General features: G+C 51.2%; 10 protein-coding genes across 10 annotated transcripts; 4 read left to right on the top strand and 6 right to left on the bottom strand.

The window, feature by feature from the left end:
• Nucleotides 1-93: 93 nt before the first annotated feature.
• Nucleotides 94-933, bottom strand: NECHADRAFT_82857 (uncharacterized protein; the record flags this gene model as incomplete). The annotated part of the gene is made up of 1 exon (XM_003049418.1): nt 94-933. The coding sequence occupies one exon, from the start codon at nt 931-933 to the stop codon at nt 94-96; it is 840 nt and encodes a 279-aa protein (XP_003049464.1).
• Nucleotides 934-1,370: 437 nt separating this feature from the next.
• Nucleotides 1,371-2,352, top strand: NECHADRAFT_82858 (uncharacterized protein; the record flags this gene model as incomplete). The annotated part of the gene is made up of 4 exons (XM_003049173.1): nt 1,371-1,484; nt 1,546-1,633; nt 1,686-1,761; nt 1,821-2,352. 4 exons carry the CDS (start codon nt 1,371-1,373, stop codon nt 2,350-2,352), a joined length of 810 nt encoding a protein of 269 aa, XP_003049219.1.
• A 728-nt stretch (nt 2,353-3,080) lies between these two features.
• On the top strand, nt 3,081-4,594 carry NECHADRAFT_45046 (uncharacterized protein; the record flags this gene model as incomplete). The annotated part of the gene is made up of 5 exons (XM_003049174.1): nt 3,081-3,290; nt 3,333-3,621; nt 3,676-3,903; nt 3,959-4,052; nt 4,096-4,594. 5 exons carry the CDS (start codon nt 3,081-3,083, stop codon nt 4,592-4,594), a joined length of 1,320 nt encoding a protein of 439 aa, XP_003049220.1.
• A 475-nt stretch (nt 4,595-5,069) lies between these two features.
• On the bottom strand, nt 5,070-7,100 carry NECHADRAFT_45450 (uncharacterized protein; the record flags this gene model as incomplete). The annotated part of the gene is made up of 5 exons (XM_003049419.1): nt 5,070-5,398; nt 5,472-5,801; nt 5,862-6,250; nt 6,321-6,624; nt 6,680-7,100. 5 exons carry the CDS (start codon nt 7,098-7,100, stop codon nt 5,070-5,072), a joined length of 1,773 nt encoding a protein of 590 aa, XP_003049465.1.
• Nucleotides 7,101-7,637: 537 nt separating this feature from the next.
• Nucleotides 7,638-9,197, top strand: NECHADRAFT_82861 (uncharacterized protein; the record flags this gene model as incomplete). Its single annotated transcript, XM_003049175.1, has 5 exons — nt 7,638-8,227; nt 8,323-8,507; nt 8,565-8,579; nt 8,631-8,763; nt 9,038-9,197. The coding sequence occupies 5 exons, from the start codon at nt 7,638-7,640 to the stop codon at nt 9,195-9,197; spliced, it is 1,083 nt and encodes a 360-aa protein (XP_003049221.1).
• A 458-nt stretch (nt 9,198-9,655) lies between these two features.
• NECHADRAFT_123381 (uncharacterized protein) lies at nt 9,656-10,472 on the bottom strand. The gene is made up of 2 exons (XM_003049420.1): nt 10,139-10,472; nt 9,656-10,080 (listed from the first exon to the last, which is right to left on the bottom strand). The coding sequence occupies exons 1-2, from the start codon at nt 10,440-10,442 to the stop codon at nt 9,818-9,820; spliced, it is 567 nt and encodes a 188-aa protein (XP_003049466.1). The 5' UTR covers nt 10,443-10,472; the 3' UTR covers nt 9,656-9,817.
• Nucleotides 10,473-10,737: 265 nt separating this feature from the next.
• NECHADRAFT_82863 (uncharacterized protein) lies at nt 10,738-12,497 on the bottom strand (the record flags this gene model as incomplete). The annotated part of the gene is made up of 5 exons (XM_003049421.1): nt 10,738-10,790; nt 10,848-11,419; nt 11,471-11,973; nt 12,026-12,316; nt 12,375-12,497. 5 exons carry the CDS (start codon nt 12,495-12,497, stop codon nt 10,738-10,740), a joined length of 1,542 nt encoding a protein of 513 aa, XP_003049467.1.
• Nucleotides 12,498-13,159: 662 nt separating this feature from the next.
• NECHADRAFT_95058 (uncharacterized protein) lies at nt 13,160-14,025 on the bottom strand (the record flags this gene model as incomplete). Its single annotated transcript, XM_003049422.1, has 2 exons — nt 13,160-13,749; nt 13,809-14,025. 2 exons carry the CDS (start codon nt 14,023-14,025, stop codon nt 13,160-13,162), a joined length of 807 nt encoding a protein of 268 aa, XP_003049468.1.
• Nucleotides 14,026-14,345: 320 nt separating this feature from the next.
• NECHADRAFT_45515 (uncharacterized protein) lies at nt 14,346-16,289 on the top strand (the record flags this gene model as incomplete). Its single annotated transcript, XM_003049176.1, has 5 exons — nt 14,346-14,721; nt 14,779-15,067; nt 15,117-15,496; nt 15,548-15,877; nt 15,940-16,289. 5 exons carry the CDS (start codon nt 14,346-14,348, stop codon nt 16,287-16,289), a joined length of 1,725 nt encoding a protein of 574 aa, XP_003049222.1.
• A 172-nt stretch (nt 16,290-16,461) lies between these two features.
• Nucleotides 16,462-18,863, bottom strand: NECHADRAFT_95059 (uncharacterized protein; the record flags this gene model as incomplete). Its single annotated transcript, XM_003049423.1, has 8 exons — nt 16,462-16,494; nt 16,543-16,815; nt 16,872-17,785; nt 17,838-18,150; nt 18,363-18,369; nt 18,401-18,468; nt 18,604-18,679; nt 18,790-18,863. 8 exons carry the CDS (start codon nt 18,861-18,863, stop codon nt 16,462-16,464), a joined length of 1,758 nt encoding a protein of 585 aa, XP_003049469.1.
• Nucleotides 18,864-19,142: the final 279 nt, after the last annotated feature.

A 19,142-nucleotide genomic window follows, 5' to 3' on the forward strand; every position in this document is an offset into this window, starting at 1 on the left:
GGAGTTGGAAGTTAGGATTGAGCTACATACAAAATCTGTACTTCTACTTCCAAGAGCAAGAGTACTTGCCAATCTCAGTCTTCCATCGGCAGCTCAAAGTTTGGAAGATGCCTTCTTGGTATACCACGCTGCCCAGTCCACATTTCGGTTCCCCGTCTGGAACTCCTTCATCCCATACGCCACCTCTTCATTAGGCTTGATCATAGTAAGGAACAGTTCCCTAATTTTGGCATCCCGTTCCTCAACCGTAGGCGAATCCAGGGCGTTTCTGATCATCCGCTTGGATTCACCCACTGCATGCGGTGCGCAGCCTCGTTGCTGCTTTAGCACCTGCTGTACGCGTTCTTGGCCCTCGGCTAGCGTATCAACCAAGTAGTGTACGCTCCCTTTGGCGTGAAGCTCGCTAGCTGGCACGTTGCGCGCCTGAATCATGGCTTCCCGAGCCAGTGGCGCGCCCCATTCCCGGACGATGAAGGGTGATATGATGGCTGGGGTGAGGCCTCGTCTGACTTCTGATAGAACGAAAAAGGCCGACGAGACTGAAATGCGGATGTCGCAGGCAAATGCAAGGCCAGTTCCTCCACCGTAGCACGGCCCGTTGATCAAGGCGATGATGGGCTTGGGACAGAACTCGACAGCCTTGAAGAGGTCCAGCAACTGTTCAAAACGGCCGGCTTGTGTATTGGATCGATCCGCACCCTTGGGAACGTTCTCGAGGAGAGACGAGCTGCTGGATAGATCCATGCCGGTACAAAAGTATTTTCCCGCGCCCGTTAGGACAATGGCAATCAGGGTGTTGTCTTTTCCTGCATCTTCAATGACTTGCCGAAGTTTGACGATGAGATCCACGTTGAGGGAGTTGCCCTTTTTCGGATTGTTGATGGTAATGAAGAGAGTGGAACCGTCCCGCTGCTCAAGAATTTGGGAAGCCATGTTATCGGTTTATCTGGTTTACAGAATGGTTCTGGATATGTGTAGAGTTACTGGGTTGTATTTAGACCTCCCTTTAGGTCCAGTCTGGGATGAGTCGATAGATACCTATGGGGACAGATGCGATATCTCAGCGCTCGGTACGATGCACACGTCGTGCTTCTGCGGGATAGCTCCCCCTGAACTAAAATCCTCGGATAACCAAAGCGGATTTGCCGTTTGTTGTCATAAGTTGACAGCCGAGCCAAGGGTGGCTAGTTCATCCCGCGGCAAAGCCTTTGACTGGTCCCAGCTGCAAGGGGCCATTGCACTACTGTCTTTACAGCAGTCTACCTCTCTAGGTACTGGTGGGCATTAAATTGGACACTACTGCTTTTTTCTAGAAAAGACAAAGAGAGCCGTGCACTATCAGTGTTGTTACAACGTTTACCTCGTAGAAAATGGATCCTCCGAAGTTTAAGAACCTTACCCTTGAAGTGGTGGATGGTGCCATTGCCATCGTCACGCTTCGGCGGGAATTCTCTGCCAATTCCTTGCATCCCGATCTATTGATCGTAAGTCCATCGACACCCTGTTATGACCCCGAAAGCATTTTAATAATTGTTGTTACCAAAGGAATGGATTGCTGCTATGAGATGGGTGATTGCGGTGCCCGAGATTAGCGTCGTCGTCCAGACGTCCGCAGGCAAATTCTTTTGCACAGGTTTGTCTCCCATTGATTATCTAAGCGCTCGGTGAACTGACGACTTGAATAGGAATGGACTTTGACAATTGGCCGCCACCGAAGGATGAGCTGGCCGAGAATATGGACTCTTTCATCGCCAACTTCAAGTAAGGGAGTCGCTACGACATGCACGATATCTTGTACCACGAGCTGACACGGCATGCAGGGTCCTGAACGAGCTGCTCATCACCTGTGACAAGGTCCTCATCGCCGCTGTCAACGGGCCATGCGCCGGCTATGGAGTCACATGCTTGGCCCTCTACGACCTTGTGTACGCGGTGCCGAGCTCCTACTACTTCTGCCCATTCCTGAAATGGGGATTCTCCGCCGAAGGTTGCTCCACGTTGACCTTTCCCCAAATCATGGGCCACCAGAAGGCCTCGGCTCTGCTGCTCGCCGGAGAGAGAATGTCGGCAGAGGAGCTCAGTGCGGCAGGGTTAATTACAAAGGTTGTGGGTGAGAACTCTCTGATGAAGGATGTCATGGAGGTGGCGACGCGCATTTCGCGATGCCCGCCTGGTGCGCCGGCCGCGACCAAGAACTTGATGTTGACGAACAACCGTGAAAGGCTGTTGTCAATCAACGCTTTGGAGTGTGTCGTCTTGAGGACTAGACTTCATGATCCAGCATGCCAAGCGGCTGCAGCAGCCTTCACTGAGAGGAAGAAGAAGCGTGCTTCTAATGCCAGTAGACTCTGAGCCGTGCGAGATGCAGTGCGGACAAGAGGAGTAGAAGTAGGCAACAAAGTCTAGAATACAAGCACTCATTTTGTTTAACATTTTCGGCTAGATGACTGTTTCCTTGATGATGCCTCCAAAGTAAACATCGGCTAGTATAACTGAGAATACATCAAAATCTAATGTTCCAAAACACCGTCACCGAGATATGTCACTTGCTATAGACATGGCAGAAAGGTTATAATTTTTCACTGCATAAACTCCTGGTACTTGGAAGAGATGATTGTAATCCAGCAGCATCAACCTTCTGCCACTGAACACAGACCCCAGTCGAATAAAGGCGAAAAATCATGCGCTTGACCTCATCGTCTATTGTGTCGTTTTAATTATCTTGTGATGTTATAATCGACTAACTACAGATTTTCGATGGTCTTCTACGGCGCCTTTGCCTCTCAATGAATTTGATGAAATGCATACAAAAGGAAACAGTAACAAGGACTACGCGGTGGCCACAGACCCGTACTCGTGTGACATGGTGTTGTGCTCAATGGCTCGCTATCCTGATTAGGAAATCCCGCGGCAGCTAGAACGACGGCGTTTCACCGCGGATACTCCATAGGGCCAAACGCACTATGCGACACGAGAGAATAGCCAGGCTGGTAGTTGATACAAAACAATTATTCCGTCGCTTTTGCGTCTGAGTAGTTGTCCTATAGAGATCATCACCTGTGTCATAGACAACTACCAGTATGCCACCATCCCGTCCTAACGCCCCTTTCAGTGAGCCTTACTGGCACTACGGCGCCCCGCCTCCGTACTATACCGAGTCCCATTTCAAGCTGCAGGCCGAGACTCGAGCTTACGTGAATGAGTACATCACTCCTTTCTGCGAAGAGTGGGAACGTCAGGGATCCATACCTCGCGAGGCAAGTAGCACACTCCACAAGAGAAGAGGTCTTGTTTCCTAACAAGGCTACTAGGCATACGAGAGGCATGCAAAGTTGGGCTACGTTGCTGCAGGCCTGTTCCCGCCGGAGCCTGATTACCTGGGCGAAGTAATTCTGCCTTGTGGGATCCCTCCTGACAAGTGGGATGGCTTCCATGACCACATTGTCGTTGACGAGCTGACCCGCTGCGGGTACATGGGTGTTGTCTGGGCCCTCGCCTGCGGAAACATCATCGGCTGTCCACCACTCATCAACCATGGAACGCCCGAGCAGAAACGGCGCCTTCTGCCATCCATTTACAACGGTACTACACGGTTCTGTTTGGCAGTCACTGAGCCTTCAGGTAAGTGTGATTAGTTGGATGTTCCCGGACGGGACTAATGGGATCTCATCGTAGCCGGCTCTGATGTAGCGGGCATCAAGACTGTCGCCAAGCGCCAAGGAGACAAGTACATCGTGAACGGCACCAAGAAATGGATCACAAACGGCGTGTACGCCGACTACTGTACGGCTGCTGTCAGGACTGGCGGTCCAGGCCAATCAGGCATCTCGGCTCTCGTCATCCCATTGGACGCCAAAGGTGTGACCAGGAGGCGAATGGACAATTCGGGCATCAATGCTAGCGGTACGTACACAGTAGAAGCGTTTACTAGTGGCACATGCTAACTGATTGGTGTCAGGGTCGACCTTTATCGAATTTGACGATGTCGAGGTCCCCATTGGGAACTTACTAGGAAAGGAAAACGAGGGATTTGGAATCATCATGAGCAGCAAGTCTTTCTAACCAATCACATCCTCCATCATAGCTGACACCAAGGGTTACAGATTTTAATCATGAACGATTATGGCTTGCAACTATCTGTCTGCGTCTGGCTCGAGTCTGCGTGGGACACGCCCACGACTACGCGACCAAGCGCGAGACGTTCGGTAAGAAGCTGATAGAGAACCAAATTATTCGTGCCAAGCTCGTCGATTCTGGAAAGAAGATCCAGGCTGCCTATGCCTGGCTGGAACAGCTCATCTGGACCCGTCAGCGTCTTACAAACCACGATGGCCCAGACACCCTGGGTGCTAGCGTTGCCATGCTCAAGACCCTGTCTGCTCGCACCCTGGAGGAGACGGTACGCGAGGCGCAGCAGATATTTGGAGGGCTGGGATATTCTAAGAATGGCCGCGGGAGAGTGGTGGAGCAGATCAGCCGCGACTTTAGAGTTCTCGTGGTGGGAGGTGGGAGCGAGGAGATTTTGACAGACTTTGCATACAGGCAAGAGTCCCGAACTCTTAAAAGGCTTGCCAATGAAGCATCAAAGCTGTAATTGGTAAGGTAGATGGGAGGAATCTGGAGTCGTAGAAGAAATCAAGAAGCCATATAACCAAATCTTGCTGGTCAGTCTTGTATGAAGCCCGGAATGGTCGTTCGGGGGTACAAATGATACATCTTTCCTCCATAGCTTCCGGCTTCTCCGTCCTTACCAGACTTCAGACAGTGAATTCTCTATAGAATTACCCAGCACGCTTCTTATACATAATAATGCGAATAATGTCTCAAGTGGAAAATGTTCCATGTCATTTCAACCTACAGACACAGGTAGATCACTACAATTCATGAAGCCCCCTTTGTGGGCCTTACCCTTACTATGTACTCAATAGCTTAGTTAAAACTTTCTTGGTGAATGGAGTCATGGATTAACACCTGGACAAAGGTAAGGAAATGTCGACAAGAGACAGATGGCGGATATCCTAACATCGAGATCTAGAGAGCAAAATCTAGTTACGCTACACCAAAGCACATCATGCACCAATAAGCCTTGACCCGATTTCACGCAGAGCTACCTTGCGAACTTTTCCGCTAGCAGTCTGCGGCAGAGTCTCGCACACGTCCTTGTCCCCGATCCACCAGATGTAGGCCGGAATCTTGTGTCTCGCTAAGGTTTTCCCAACCCAAGTTTGAAGTTCCGAGGTCGAGGGGCGAACCGGACCTGATCCCTCCTCCTTTTGGACAAAGGCGGCCACAACTTCGCCGTACTTGGCATCCTTGATACCGACGACGCTGGCTTGTATAATTGACGGGTGCTGAACAAGACAGTCCTCAATCTCGGCAGGGTAGATATTCTCACCGCCTATACACAGTGTCAATAACAATTTCGATAGTACTGACATGTGCATGTCTCCATATCTTAGGGGTCTGCTTACCGCGAATGATAATATCCTTGATGCGACCTGTCACACGGCAGAATCCATCCTTATCAAGCGTCACCTCGTCACCAGTACGCAGCCAAACAGTTCCATCATCTTCTTTGTGCAGCATCTCCTCGGTGCCTTGTGGATTCTTCCAGTAACCGCGGAAACTGTTGTAGCCTGCAATAAGAATTTCACCTCGTTGCCCGAGAGGAACGGTCTTGCCGTCCGTGTCAACTACCTTGGCCGTGACATGCGGCATGACCTTGCCCACTGTTGTCGAGTAAGTTTCGAAGGAGTCTTCAACCGTGTTCAAGAAGGTGACTGGAGAGCACTCCGTCATCCCTTGTGCAAGTTCTGTCAGTAACATTCTTCATCTAGCCAGCGGGACCTAGTGATGCTTACCAAATGCCTGTACGATATGAGGAACCTGCAAGATTTCTCGGATCTCTTTGAATAGCTTCATTGGAGTGGCAGCTCCACCAGTGATAGCAACCCTTACCGATGACAGATCGTACGTTCCAGGAGGCTGAGAGAGGACTTCCTGGATATACGCCGTATGCATTGTTGGGACCCCATAGATGAGTGTGCATCTATCCTCCGTCATCGACTGGAGAGCCCGGACTGGACTAAAGCTCTCGCTCGGAAACACGAGCAAACTGCCGTGTGCTACAGACATGAGAACGCCTAGCACGAGGCCGAAACAATGAAACAGAGGTACCACGCAGCAGAGGACATCGTTCTCGGTGAGCTGTAGTCGATCACCAGATCCGATGCAGTTATTGATCAACCCACTGCGTAGGAGAAGGAAAGCGAAAGATTTAGCGTCCGTATCGCAAGAACGACGGAGAAGTAGGTACTCACCTATGGGTTAACATGGCAACCTTGGGTTTGCCAGTGGTTCCGCTCGTAAACTGCAGGCTGCAGACATCATCCGCTTGCACTGCCTTTTCGGCACCCTCCAGATCCTTTGCAGGAACCTCAAGGCCTCGCAAAATAAGTGATTCATAGGAAATGGTCCCATCCGACCCCTTGGAGTTCCCTCGCTCCAAAAGAACACAGGTGAGCGGGTCCGTAGAGGATGAGAGATGCTTGGCGCGCATGCTCTGAATGGTAGGGGCCATGTTTCGTGACCCGATAAAAGGAGTTGTGAAGAATAACCGGCATTCTGTTGGTTCATGGTGTGTAAGTATACGTTGCCGTCCTCGGACTGGAAGACATACCAGCACGATGAACCGCATTCTCAACCTCGTCATTTGTATAGTTTGTGTTCAGGACCACCAGCGGCAGTCCTACCAACCCAGCAGCAAAAATAACCTCGACATACTGCTCGCAGTTACCCGCCATGATGGCGATGTGGTTGCCGCGAGAAAGTCCTAGGGATAGCAGACCTGCTGCTAGTGCCCTGCTGCGACTGTGAAGCTCTTTGTAAGTCAGTTGTTGCCCTGTCCAAGAACATCTGACGGCACATCGGTCCCCAAAGACTTCGACCTGCCGCTCGAGCAACATGCCTAGCGTTTCGGACGAGAGCGGCGGCTCATTCGGCCCACGCACAATCGAAAGTTGGGTTTCTTGGGGAGCATCTGAGGTGAGTGCGACACCGTATAGGTGGCCGAGGGTTTGCTGGAGTCTTCTCAGGGCCATTGTTACAGTGTAAGGAGACGGTCGACAAAGGGGTTGTGTGTATTCTGAAGCTCATCAAGAAGCGCTACATTGTCTAGGACGGTACACTCAGCCTCGTCGTTTGCATGCGTACATGTATCTAGGTACGCTTTCGTAACACTTTTCCCGAACCGGAATACATGATACTGAGAGGCCGAGGAACACTCTTTCATAGGCCTGACGCCAATAATATTGATACCTCGCTCCATGTAGTTCCCTAACCCGGGGGACCTTGCCTGAAGGCTGGCTAGTGGCTACCCCGCAAACTCACTAAGCCCAACCCAGATCCGGGGTCAGAGCCGCGGTAGCAGAGCTCATTGGACGAAACAACCCTAGGAAAGGGTCAATCACTCTCCGGGTCTTTGTCCTCCCCCCGTTGTCTGGCTCCTGCGGCTCGCATCACATCTCTCCACACACGAGGCGCACAGCATGGACTTCACATTAGACCCCCAGGACTCCGGAAGCCCTTCTTGGGCAAGTTCAACCCCGAGGCCTGGCCGGTTGCAGTTTTGGGTTGACATGGCCAATGGTCCCGGCTTCGATGTGGGGAGTCCGGAGCCGGACAGTCATTGCCCTGATGAGGAGGCCGTCGACGCAATGGCTCGTCACCCGAGTTCCCCATCAGCCCACAGCGCGATATTCGGCACTTCAGACCTCTCCTCTTCTGACAAGCCGCCCGGTGACCAAGATCCTCGGTCTCCCGGAAATATCCTGCCGCCCACATCTCTGTCTGCGGCGGCTGAAACCCCTCCATTGAGTGGCCAGCATGCCCAGATCGTCACACGCAGTGGGACATTGCAGGTGGCTGAAGATGGCCACAGCAGGTATTTCGGAGCAACAAGTAATCTAAACCTGATCCATAATGGCCCATACTCATCCTTCTGCCCCTCTCTCAAGAACCTTCGTGTCGATGGCGAGCTCGCCATTAAGAGTGCGAGTCTGCAATGGGCTGGCGACCTGGCCTATGAGTCCCATCTATGGGAATGCTATCTCACATGGCTGAACCCTCTGACAAGCCTCGTTGAACAAAGTCTCTTTGATCAAGACAAGGAGAATTTCTTATCCGCGCAGGACAACGATTTTTACTCGCCTGCCTTGGAAAATGCAATGTAGGTCCATCCTATGTCTCGACTGCTCATGCAAGGAGCCCCCTTAGCTTCGAGCCTCTTGGTGTTGAGTATCGTTACTCATCAACTATCTTTAGCTTCTCCACAGGCGCCATACATACAACGCGCCAACACCCTTCTATCATAGGCGACGCATGCAAATTCTTCGCCAGTAGAGCGAAGGTTTACCTTGACCTTGAACTTCAAACGCCAACAACAGCAACGCTCCAAGCTCTTGTTCTGCTCTGCGAACATGAAGCTGCCCAGGGTAGAGATAGCCAAGGTCAGTCTTGATGACTTCTTCTCTCAGCAGCCTCTGAGACTGACCATGTGTGATCAGGCTGGATATACTCAGGTATGCATGTGTAGGACTAGCACACATTCCTGAATACTAAACCCAAGATAGGAATGGCAACCCGAATTCTATCTGATCTGGGGCTCCAGTTTCATCGCACCTCTTCAGATGGAACCGAGAGCTGCGGCGCTGATATCTCAGACGCAAAAGCCCGGGTCTTCTGGTCGGTTGTTCACCTTGACACGTGAGTTCCGCCGTCGTCATATTCGCATGGGTTTGACCGAGAACACAGGATTTGGTCGAGTTGGTGCGGAAGGCCTCAGTCTCTTAGTACGAGGGACTGTTTCTTTCACCAAGCTCCCACTCTGAGATGCTCCGGTGCCACAGACGCCAATCCTAGAGGCTATGTGCACGTTTATCTGGCCCCGTTGGTGACTCAATTTAGCAAAACCATCGACTACATGCAAGTGCAAGTTCATGGTCATAGCTCCAAACTCCTGCTAACCCCTTGACGACAGGTATCATAGCAAAGAAGCCTCTCGAGAGTCTCTGTCTAAGTTTGCAGCGCAGATGGACGCGTCACTCCGAGATTGGGTGGTTTCACTTCCACAATCTCTACAATTTACATCAACTCAAGGTGACCAATCCCCAGATCCCGTTGTGTTGCAGTTACAGTAGGTCTATCGTCCAACCCCGACAGGAGGTCTTGTGACTCGACGGTTGCTAATGCATCAAAAAAAGTCTTTTATATCATGAGATTCGAATGCTTCTTCACCGGCCCCTCATTAGCTCTAGCTCCAGTGTTATTGGCCTCCAGTCCATGATTGGCAGGGTACCTGAATCTCATCATGATATTTGTATCAACTCGGCCTCCGATATCATCCGCTTGATGGGTCAGTTTCGCGACCGATTCGGCCTCTGCCACTTGTCATCGTACTGTGTGCATATCCTGATGACGGCCGGAATATTACTCGCATACAACACATCTCTGGCAGACCAGACGAGGGAGTTCAGGAGCAAGTCGGCAAGCCTCACACAGGCAAGCATCCGCATGATGACCGAGTTGACATCAACATTTCCAGTTGCACGCCGGTCTCTGGAAGTTCTTACGAGCTTGAGGCGAGAATGGCAGAACTGTAACTAAGTAGGGACATGGTCTGGGAAGATGATGCTGAAAGTCGGGTGACCAGGCACAAGGGCCTTCTCACATGAACTAGAGTACACCATACTAACGCTACACGTAAATTTGACTGTATTCTTTAGAAGATATGCTATTAAATGCGTAAATAACTTCCTCCTTAGCTCTGCTGGGTATAGAGGCAGCTGACGGGATCTTTGATGTTTCCGGTGCGGGCAGTAAAGCCTAAGCACTCGTCATATCCGTTGGGATTCGTGGAGCCGACTGAAACCCAAACAACCCAAGCATCGTTGGCGCCGAGGCAAGCCTTCAGGCTGGCGCCCTCAAGCGTGAGATTCCCGTCGCTATCGATCTCCCAACCCGTGAGTTCGGCATTCCGAGGGGGCGACTGAGCGCCAGTGGTGTAGCCAACACGGCCTTGACCTAGACAAACGTTAACATGAGCAAGGGTTAATAAGAAGGTCAATATCTCATTGCTTACCCATTCCAGAACGGTCAGCATAGACCTGTTGGGGCGGGTTGTCCGTCTTGTAGAGGTAAAGTTCGCCGTTCTTCAGGTAAAAAGTGGCTGCATCTGGCTTCTCTCCCCTATCGCACGAGGCGCCTTGGTCGGGGAGGCCGAGGAAGAGGCTGCTGTTGGCGGCAGTGACCTTGGAAAAGTGTATGTCGCCGCCAGAACGTAGAGAAATGACCTGGAAAGACGGGTTGCTGACGATCTTGGTGTCGGTGGGTACAGCTGCGGCAAGGCCGCTGAGAGAGGCAAGGAGGAGGTTCTTATACAACATTTTGGCAAGAAAATGAGATTTTGTTTAATTTAAAAGCGTGCAGGAAGAGCAAATTCAAGTAATGGAATTGTAGATATACACCTTTATATATCTGGATAGACACTTGGCAAAAGGGGGCGGTGGAGGATCAGCGTGTTGATCATCTCGTGTTCGGAGGCTCTGGAAACCATAACATTATGCAACTGACATCACTTCTTATCCACAGTGGAAAATAGAAATATCATTTGATGAATGTATAAATAGATTCAATTATTACGTAAAACCGTCTTTAAATTGACAAGACGCAATACCTTCTTCATGAGACATATCTAAACAGGGGTGACTTGTCTCCCATCTCCATGAGTTCGTCTAAAAGTAATAGTTAGCTTCATTCCATCATTATCCACCCTTCATATTATAACTTACCTTCGGTATACCGCGATAGAATGTCAGCCTCTTGAACGAGATCCCTCTTCTTGTTGATCGATTTGATCGCGAAACGCAGGACCATAGTGCAAACAATACCCAGAAGAAGAATTCCAAGGGAGAATCCGTAACCCAGCCAGTAGTGAGGCGCCTGCTTGGCAAGGAAGATGTTTGATCCCACCGCACCGCCGAGGTTGCCGATGGTCATCAACAATGCCATGCCGATAGCTCGCTTGAACGAAGGGGCAAGGTTATTTCCGACCCATGAGACGCAGCCAATTACTGCGGGGTAGAGGCCGCTAGGAATGCAGAAGAGAAAGGCGTAGGTCAAACCCGGTAGGCGTGGGTGTGGAATAGAGAGCAGGCCGACGAAGCCAACTAGGGCAATGCTGAAAGGGATGATGATAAACACCCATCGGTTGCGGCGCCTGTCCGCCAGATAGGCAAAGAAGAGAGTCAAGCAGGCGCCGAGGAAGTAGATTGGGATGGTGAGGAGTTGAGCTTGAGCAGCCGTGTATCCGAGCTCTAGGATGATCGTGGGCGAAGCGAAGCTGAAGCCATAAATGCAGATACTTGGAGCCAAATAGTTAGACAAGGTCACAGAATAGAAGGCTTCACTTTACCTGTTACCCCAGTAGATAACGCATCCAAGATAGATCTTCCAGTCAAGCAATGCTTCCTTGAGATACTTCCACTGGAATGAACCCCCTGTTCCGACTTTACCAGCGGATGTTCCGGCATCCTGTTCTAGACGCCTGTGGATAATTTCCTTTTCTTCCAAAGTCAGGAAGCTGGCACTGTTCGGCGAGTCGGGAAGCGTCCAAGGAATGCTGAATCCAATAAGGACGGTCAAGATGCCCTCCAGGATGAAGATCCATCGCCACCCACCGAGGCCTCCGACGCCATCCATATGCTGGATGCCAAAGGCTAGAAGACCAGAAAAGGCACCCGCCAAAGATGCCGCGGAGAAGAAGATGGCCAGACGTGTCTGTAGTTCCCAGCGGACATACCAAGTTGTCAAAAGATATGTCGCTGCGGGAAAGAATCCGGCTTCCGCCATGCCGAGAAAGAATCGCGTCACGAGGAGATGTTGATATGTCTTGACGATACCTTGCAGAACCAGAACCTGTAAAACCAGGGGTTAGTATTCCATATAGCAGCCAGTGTGTTGTGCTTACCGTTCCCCAGGTTACGACAAGAATGGCCATCCACCAAGAAGGCCTCATGAGTTTGAGAACAATGTTGCTCGGTACCTCGAACAGGGCGTACGGGAAGAAGAATATGGTCAATGCCATGTTGTACTGAGCCGGGGTAAGCTCGAGGTCCACGTTCATGCCCGCGACTCTGGCGTTTCCAATGTTGGATCGATCCATGAAGGAGAGAACGTAGAGGACCGTGAGGAGAGGCAGCAGTCTCCTGTCAACTTTGGCCCTGAGTTTCTTGACTTGGCCATCATCGTATTGTGGGATCTATCGAGGAAGTGGTTAGCTTTTCCACTCTGGTCAAGGGTTACGGTGAAGCACAAACATTCGACGCTTCGAGCTCCCCATGTTTCTCAGATGACGCATCGTGCTCAGGAATGGAGCCGTTTCTGCTATGCTCGAGGTGAACTACCCCCTGGCTATCGGTGGCATGTTGCTTCTCTGCCATGTTGATTATTGTTGACAAGATTCCAAGTCGAGGCGAAATCAGGGAGATGACAAGCAAGATGAGGAGGTATGCAAGAGTAAGAAATGATCGTCCTGGAGTTGACAAGGAGTAGACTTTTTATCTTCGTCTCGCCTCCTGAAGAGCCTGTGGGTATCTGGGGAAGCCAAGAGTTGGCGCCTGGGGATGCCCCCTTACCCCGCAACTTGTTTTGCGGGGGAAGGGATCTAGATTCCCAGGTCGGTAATATTTTACCGTGTCCAGCCGTGTTGGCGTCCCGTAGTCTCGGACTCTCGGGCTCTTACCCATCTTATCTGACATAGTTTAGAATACCCGGTTGTTAGTAGGTTCGATCTGAGTGCGCGATGCTAGGCTAGAACACAACCGAGTATACCTGTACCGCATATTGGCTATCTCCATGGTCTGGGGTATGGTAGTTCATTCTTGCCACGAAAAGCCGTAGTACACGGTTAGCCCAGTGCCGAGGGACCCAACGTGCAAAGCACGGCTTCGCCATGGCATACACATAGTCAAGATTGCTGCCAACTACACGAGGCCCGTCGTTATCATATTGAATGTGTCCGGCGGAATGATCCGGGACTTATCTCCAGGGGCTTACTACGTGTCGGCATCTAAGCATTACACCGATGGACGATACGTGACCTTTAGAGCTTGCTGTCCGTCCATCTCGGCGCTCTCTTCTCTCTAAATGCGTCTAATCCTTCCTGCATGTTGGGTCCTTCGTAGATCCGGTTACTCCAACCGTCCAGAAAAATGCGGCTCGAATCCTTAACCCCAAGACCATCCCAGCCAAGTTTCAAGCCTTCTCGGGTCACTATGACGGCATCTGGGCTATTGTCAGAGATCATCTTGGCATACTCCAGTGCCTTATCCACAACACTCTCTCCTTCCTCTACGACAAGATTGCAGATGCCCCAGTCCATAAACTCCTGTGCGCTCGCGACTCGCCCCGTCAGAGCGAGTTCTGTTGCCCGCTGACGACCTGCCGTCTGCATGATTCGGGGCAGGGCGCCTCCAAATGGGGTCACACCGCGCTTCACCTCGGGCAGAGCAAAGGTTGCAGAGGATGAGGCGATGATCATGTCGCAGTTGGCAATCATTTCGCAGCCTCCCCCGTACGCTGCCCCATTCACCGCAGCAATGACGGGCTTTTTACCGCTCCTAAAGGACAAGCCTCCGAATCCATTCTCAGGAAGCCTCATGCGTATTCCTTTCTTGTTGTTTTCTGTCCATTCTGGTATGGGAAATAGTTAGTTTACCTCCGGGAGTCACTTCAGAACTTGCTTCACGGACCTTTGAGATCTGCTCCAGTGCAGAACGCTTTGCCTACCCCACTGATAATGGCCACGCGGCAACTCAGGTCCTCATCGAACCATTTGAACACGGAATCCAGCTCATAGCTCGCCTCTAGAGATAGACTGTTGAGGGTACGTGGTCTGTTGATAAGCACCAGCAATATGCCAGGAGCAGGAAAGGAGAGGATACAGTGTTTGGTGGCTGGTAGAGTCATTGTTGGTATGAATGGAACCAACTTGGTTCAGAAAAGAAAAAGGTATCTTTCCTATTCATAAAAATAGCAGGAGGCCCTTTCAAAATACCGATGTGAATGTGAACGCTGGGTGCAAAACACGGGCCGGGATTTCCGGGTGCCGACAACCCTCGGCGATCTGCCGGAACCTGGACCGGTGTTTGATAGCCGCATTCTCCGATAGAGACGGATCACGGGTATCGCAACTCGGGACTGAAAAATACTTAGAGAGGCTGATGATTTTGATGATGATGTCTGATTTCGTCACTCAGACTTCGTATCAACACAGTTTTACCAGCACCATGGATGTCCCACCTACCCAGCGACCTCACGGCGGTTTGTCTCTTGTCCGGGGCCCTCACACACCAGAGCTGTTTCAGTTGACATTCGGCCAACTTGTTGATCAGCAAGCTGCTCGATACGGCTCTAAAGATGCGGTGCTGGTCGGCTGGACCAACGCTCGACTGAGCTTCCAGGACGTGAGTCTTCGAACCAAGGAACTGGCGCGTGGTCTGTTGGCCATGGGCGTCGGCAAAGGTGACCGGATCGCCATTCTCTCTGGGGATGATGAAAGGGTCATTGAGCTCTTCTTCGCCGCTGGCAGGATTGGCGCAGTTCTGGTGGTTCTCAACAAGACGTACACCGTGAAAGAGTGCATGCGAGCACTTGAGCACACAGGTGGGTCGCTCTAACAAAATAATGAGGCTATTACTGACCGGGGCTCCAAAAATCCAGATCCATCGATATTATTCCTTGCCGATGTCGTTAATCGACGATCAACTCTTCCTATCCTCGACCAACTACAAACCTTTCAACGCAGCCTTCGACAGGTAGTCCTGGTTCGATGGGATGAGGTTCCGATCCGATCAGAAATAACCTGGGACCACGTACTACAAGGTGCAATCAACGTGTCCACGGAAAGGCTCGAAGAAGTCCAGGCGTCGGTTGATATCAACTCTGTTGTCAATTTCCAGTTCACAAGCGGGACGACCGGGTCACCTAAAGCTACCATGCTTAGCCACTTGTAGGGTTGGACAAAGAGGCATCGAGAGCAAGCGGCTAATCCTCTTTAGCAACGTCATCAATAACGGGTTCATGATCGGAGAATATCTTCAGTTAACCCACGACGATGTTCTCTGCTGCGCCCCACCTCTCTTCCATTGCTTCGGACTCGTCGCTGGTTTGATGGCGACTTTCACTCACGGAGCTGCCATCGGGTTTGCTGGGCGAGACTTTGACCCTGCTCAAGTCGTGGATCTACTGGTGAGGGAGCGGTGCACTGCCCTGCACGGAGTTCCAACCATGTACATCGCCATCTTGAAGCACTTGGACAAGATTGGAGTCACGATCGATACGATTAGAACAGGTATTGCTGCTGGAACCAAGGTTCCTCCTGCCCTGATCAGTGAGATCCAGGAGCGACTGGGATATCAGTTCGTTGGTAACACCTATGGTACGTTGCGACGCTCCACTCAGTTACTAGAGATCTAACCATCCGGTATAGGCATGACCGAAACATCGCCAGCGAGTTTCATGACTTCTGTAACCGACACCCTAGACCAACAACTCTACACTGTAGGCAGAGTCATGCCTCATGTAACAGCCAAGGTTGTCGACCAGGAGAACCGGATCCTGCCCGTTGGTGCGCGTGGCGAATTATGCGTCTCGGGCTATCTTCTGCAACAGGGGTATTACAACAATCCAGGCAAGACGGCAGAGGTCATGATCAGAGATGAGAATGGAGTGTTGTGGATGCACACGGGCGACGAGGCAACGATTGACGAGCATGGCTACTGCCGCATTACTGGCCGCATCAAGGACATTATCATCCGAGGTGAGTTTGACTCGGGCGGCTTCGGTTCCAATACTCTCGGGCTCTAACGTGAACATTCTTAGGTGGTGAGAACATCTACCCGCTAGAAATCGAGGAACACATTCTGAGCCACCCAACGATAAGCAACGTCAGTGTAGTGGGTCTGAAAGACGAACGGTACGGCGAGGCTGTGGCCGCCTTCATGCAGATACGTCCCGGCCACGACAAACCATCACACGAAGCCATCAGGGGCTGGGTCCACGACGAACTCGGAAGACACAAGGCTCCGCAGCATACGTTCTGGCTTGGGCCGGGAGAGATGATCACGGAATATCCAGTGACAGGGAGCGGCAAGATCAGGAAAGAAGTTCTTCGGGAGCTTGGCAATCGGATTCTAGAGCAGAGCGAAGCCAGGCCTATAGCCAAGCTGTGAGTCAATAGAGATGGCAAGGTACGCGCAGCATTTTCTTCTTTTCCCTTGCATAAGATAGAAATAGATATAATGTCCTGTCCAGCCGGGTTAGTCCTGCCGAAGCCTAGCTTTCCGACATCCGCGTTAAATCCAGTTCGGCCTCATTCATAACCACCAACCAAGCGACCTCGATCTACTCTGCTGGCACCGGTTCAAGGGTGTCGTCCTGAGCAGAGATTTCCAGGTCAGGGAAGAGATTCTTGTTTTCCAGGACCGGCAGATTGCTAAAGATCCCAAGTCCCTCAGCAAACGTGTCAAAGTCAGCAAAGTCGAAGAGCTTGCTCCGCGGTGTGAACAGGTCCATCCCGGTCGGCGCTTGGCCGTTGGTGGGACTTCCAGGCCGTGTCGGAGCCGAAAGCAGGGCATAGTCGACGCTCTGCCACAATGCTTTGACATCGCCAGGCGAGTGCCCGGACTTGTCGGCACATGGATTCATGTCTGTTCGGCGGTTCTCACATTGTTGTCGAAAGCGCTCCAATCGATTTGCCTATGTCATCCAAGTTAGTAAGATCCCTTCACTAATGTAAAAGACCCAAAACTCACCATTAAAGCTGCGTGCTTCCAATAGCAAGAAAGATCGTTTAGGAAATCCAGCGCAGAGTTGTAGTACTCTTGTCCTTGCTCGCGGATTGACTGGTTGTCGTCATTCATTGAGAGGACATGAATCGTTCCCGCCACCATAGTGCAGTAGCCATAGAGAGATGTCAAGACAAGGACGTTATGGTGTTTCGTGTCTTTCAGCTCTATCAACCTCTGGGCATGTGCTCTGCAGTTTTTCCATGCTGTGTTTATGAATATCGGGGGAGCTCTCTGTCTTAGCTTTTCCAACCGCTGCTGTATCAAGAACGGATGGTGTAGAAGGCAATGTGAGAGGTGGAAGAGTGCCTTGGAATAGATAAAAGGGCCAGCAAGGTGTTGATCAATGGACCCATCTACATAGCACCTATCCCTCAGGGTTTTCTTCGGGTCCTCATTCATCCCGAAGCAGATCTCTAACTGAAGTAGAGTGGATGATATAGAGGCATAGGGGGAGGTCGAGGACCAAGGGAGCCCCAGTTGGGAATCACGGTTCTCTTGGAGGACGTAGTATGACACCCGACTCAAGATCGATGCCATGACTGCAATCAGAGCAAGAGGGCAACAAGTGTCGGCAGACTCTTGGTCTAGGCAGTCGCCTGTGAATTGCTGTAGAGTCGGTGCTTCTTCGTGGAGACCTTCCCGGAAGGCTGCTTCTGAGCAGGGCAACTGTATCCTACACTCTTCATCTCTCAAGATGGAGAACCGTTCTCTTGATAGAGATATCAACTTGTCTTGGAGATATATCGACCAGAACGTTCTCTTGCGCTCTTCTCGAAAGATGGGATCAAGGGTACTCTCGGGCTCCAAGTGAAGCTTTGAATGCAAGACCAGGCGTATTGCGAAGCCAAGCTTCATGTAAGCTGAGGCGCACAAGCCAGCTTCATACCATGTTAGCTGAGTAAGTACATCAAGGCAGGCCAAGCAACTCACAGGGATGCTCGACATTGACGATTAGGATGATGGCTTGCAAGATAGGAACAACCTCTTCATCCGACACACCGCCATTCCATGGCAGTTTCATACATTCCCAAGCCTTTTTGGCATAGAATTGAGCGTCATCAGGGTCGTTGAGCGGAAGATTAGGAAGCGATGAGTATCGACGGGCTGCCGCTAGCAAAGCCCACACGAGATGTGAGGGCAGCTCCCCACAAACCAGCCTCTGTCGAAATGTTGCTTCGTGAAATAATGAGTATGGTTGGTTATGGCAAAATCGGAAAAAGACGTCAGCGGCGAATAGAAGCGTCTCGATTGGTGGGAATGTGTCATCCAGTTGAGGATTTGGCATCGATGTGGTCATGCTGTCCGCGCTTTCCGCGGGGTTCGGTCGGTGGTGGTAAGGATGCTCTATTCGGGTGGGGGACTGGTTCATGAGATTCATGATATGTGTCTGGGGGGCTGATAACGACGACAAGAGAGGTTCCAGTCTGAAATCGGGCGATGGCCTTGATTAGTAACTACATAACTTGTCTTTTGAGATCAAGAGGCGAGCTCACCTTTGGAGAGTGTTCTCTATCCTAGAGAGCCGATCTTCAAGACCCATGAACTTGGACGAGATTGTGGACTGCAGCCTTGATGAGCTCGACTATTCTGGATGACTTCCGGAGAAATTCGGTATTACCACAATTAGATCCGACGCTTCGTCGCTCATTCCATTTAATGAGAAAGATGTCCGCCTTTGGCTTCGCCCATCTTCCACATAGCGGCAGACCTGCGATAGTCGGCTGCAGCACATGCATACAGGCTTTTCGCCTCCACAGCGAACTTTTTTCTTCCTAGGGGGCCAATCAGTAGCCATCACTCAAGTCAAGAAATGTTCTCCTGTTCCCTCATCCTGCCAAATAATTAAGCAGGCAGTGTCCCAACACGGAGAAATGGCCCATACCTGCAATTAAGACAAGCTTGTCTGATGCGTTTGCGGCGGTGTTCGCCATCAGAGTCATCGGCAATATCAGACATGGTTTCAGAATGAGATGGTTATGAGGACGGCCAAATGATGTCGAGAGCAGATGCAAGGAGAAACCGGCCTCGGAGTCTGGCCATGACACGGTGGTTCGGCCCCTCTTCGCTCCGTGGTTTGCGGGGAAGACAGGCCAAGTTCGCTAGCTTGGAGGCGCTAAACATGCCAGGGGCTTGGCGTGCGGGGAGAGTCAGATTCCTGGGGAAGCATGGACGATTAGCTCACATCGGTCAATGGGGTGATCGGGTCGACTTCCCACACTTACCCCCCTTTTGCTC

This window comes from Fusarium vanettenii (assembly GCF_000151355.1).
Source record: "Fusarium vanettenii 77-13-4 chromosome 7 genomic scaffold NECHAsca_9_chr7_10_0, whole genome shotgun sequence".
In the NCBI taxonomy this organism is placed as follows: domain Eukaryota; kingdom Fungi; phylum Ascomycota; class Sordariomycetes; order Hypocreales; family Nectriaceae; genus Fusarium; species Fusarium vanettenii.

Coding starts and splice junctions, on each gene's coding strand:
- NECHADRAFT_123381 (XM_003049420.1), bottom strand. CDS start 10,442: ATGTTGTATAAGAACCTCCTCCTTGCCTCTCTCAGCGGCCTTGCCGCA. Junction 10,081..10,138: donor TGCTGACCGTTCTGGAATGG/GTAAGCAATGAG, acceptor ACGTTTGTCTAG/GTCAAGGCCGTGTTGGCTAC.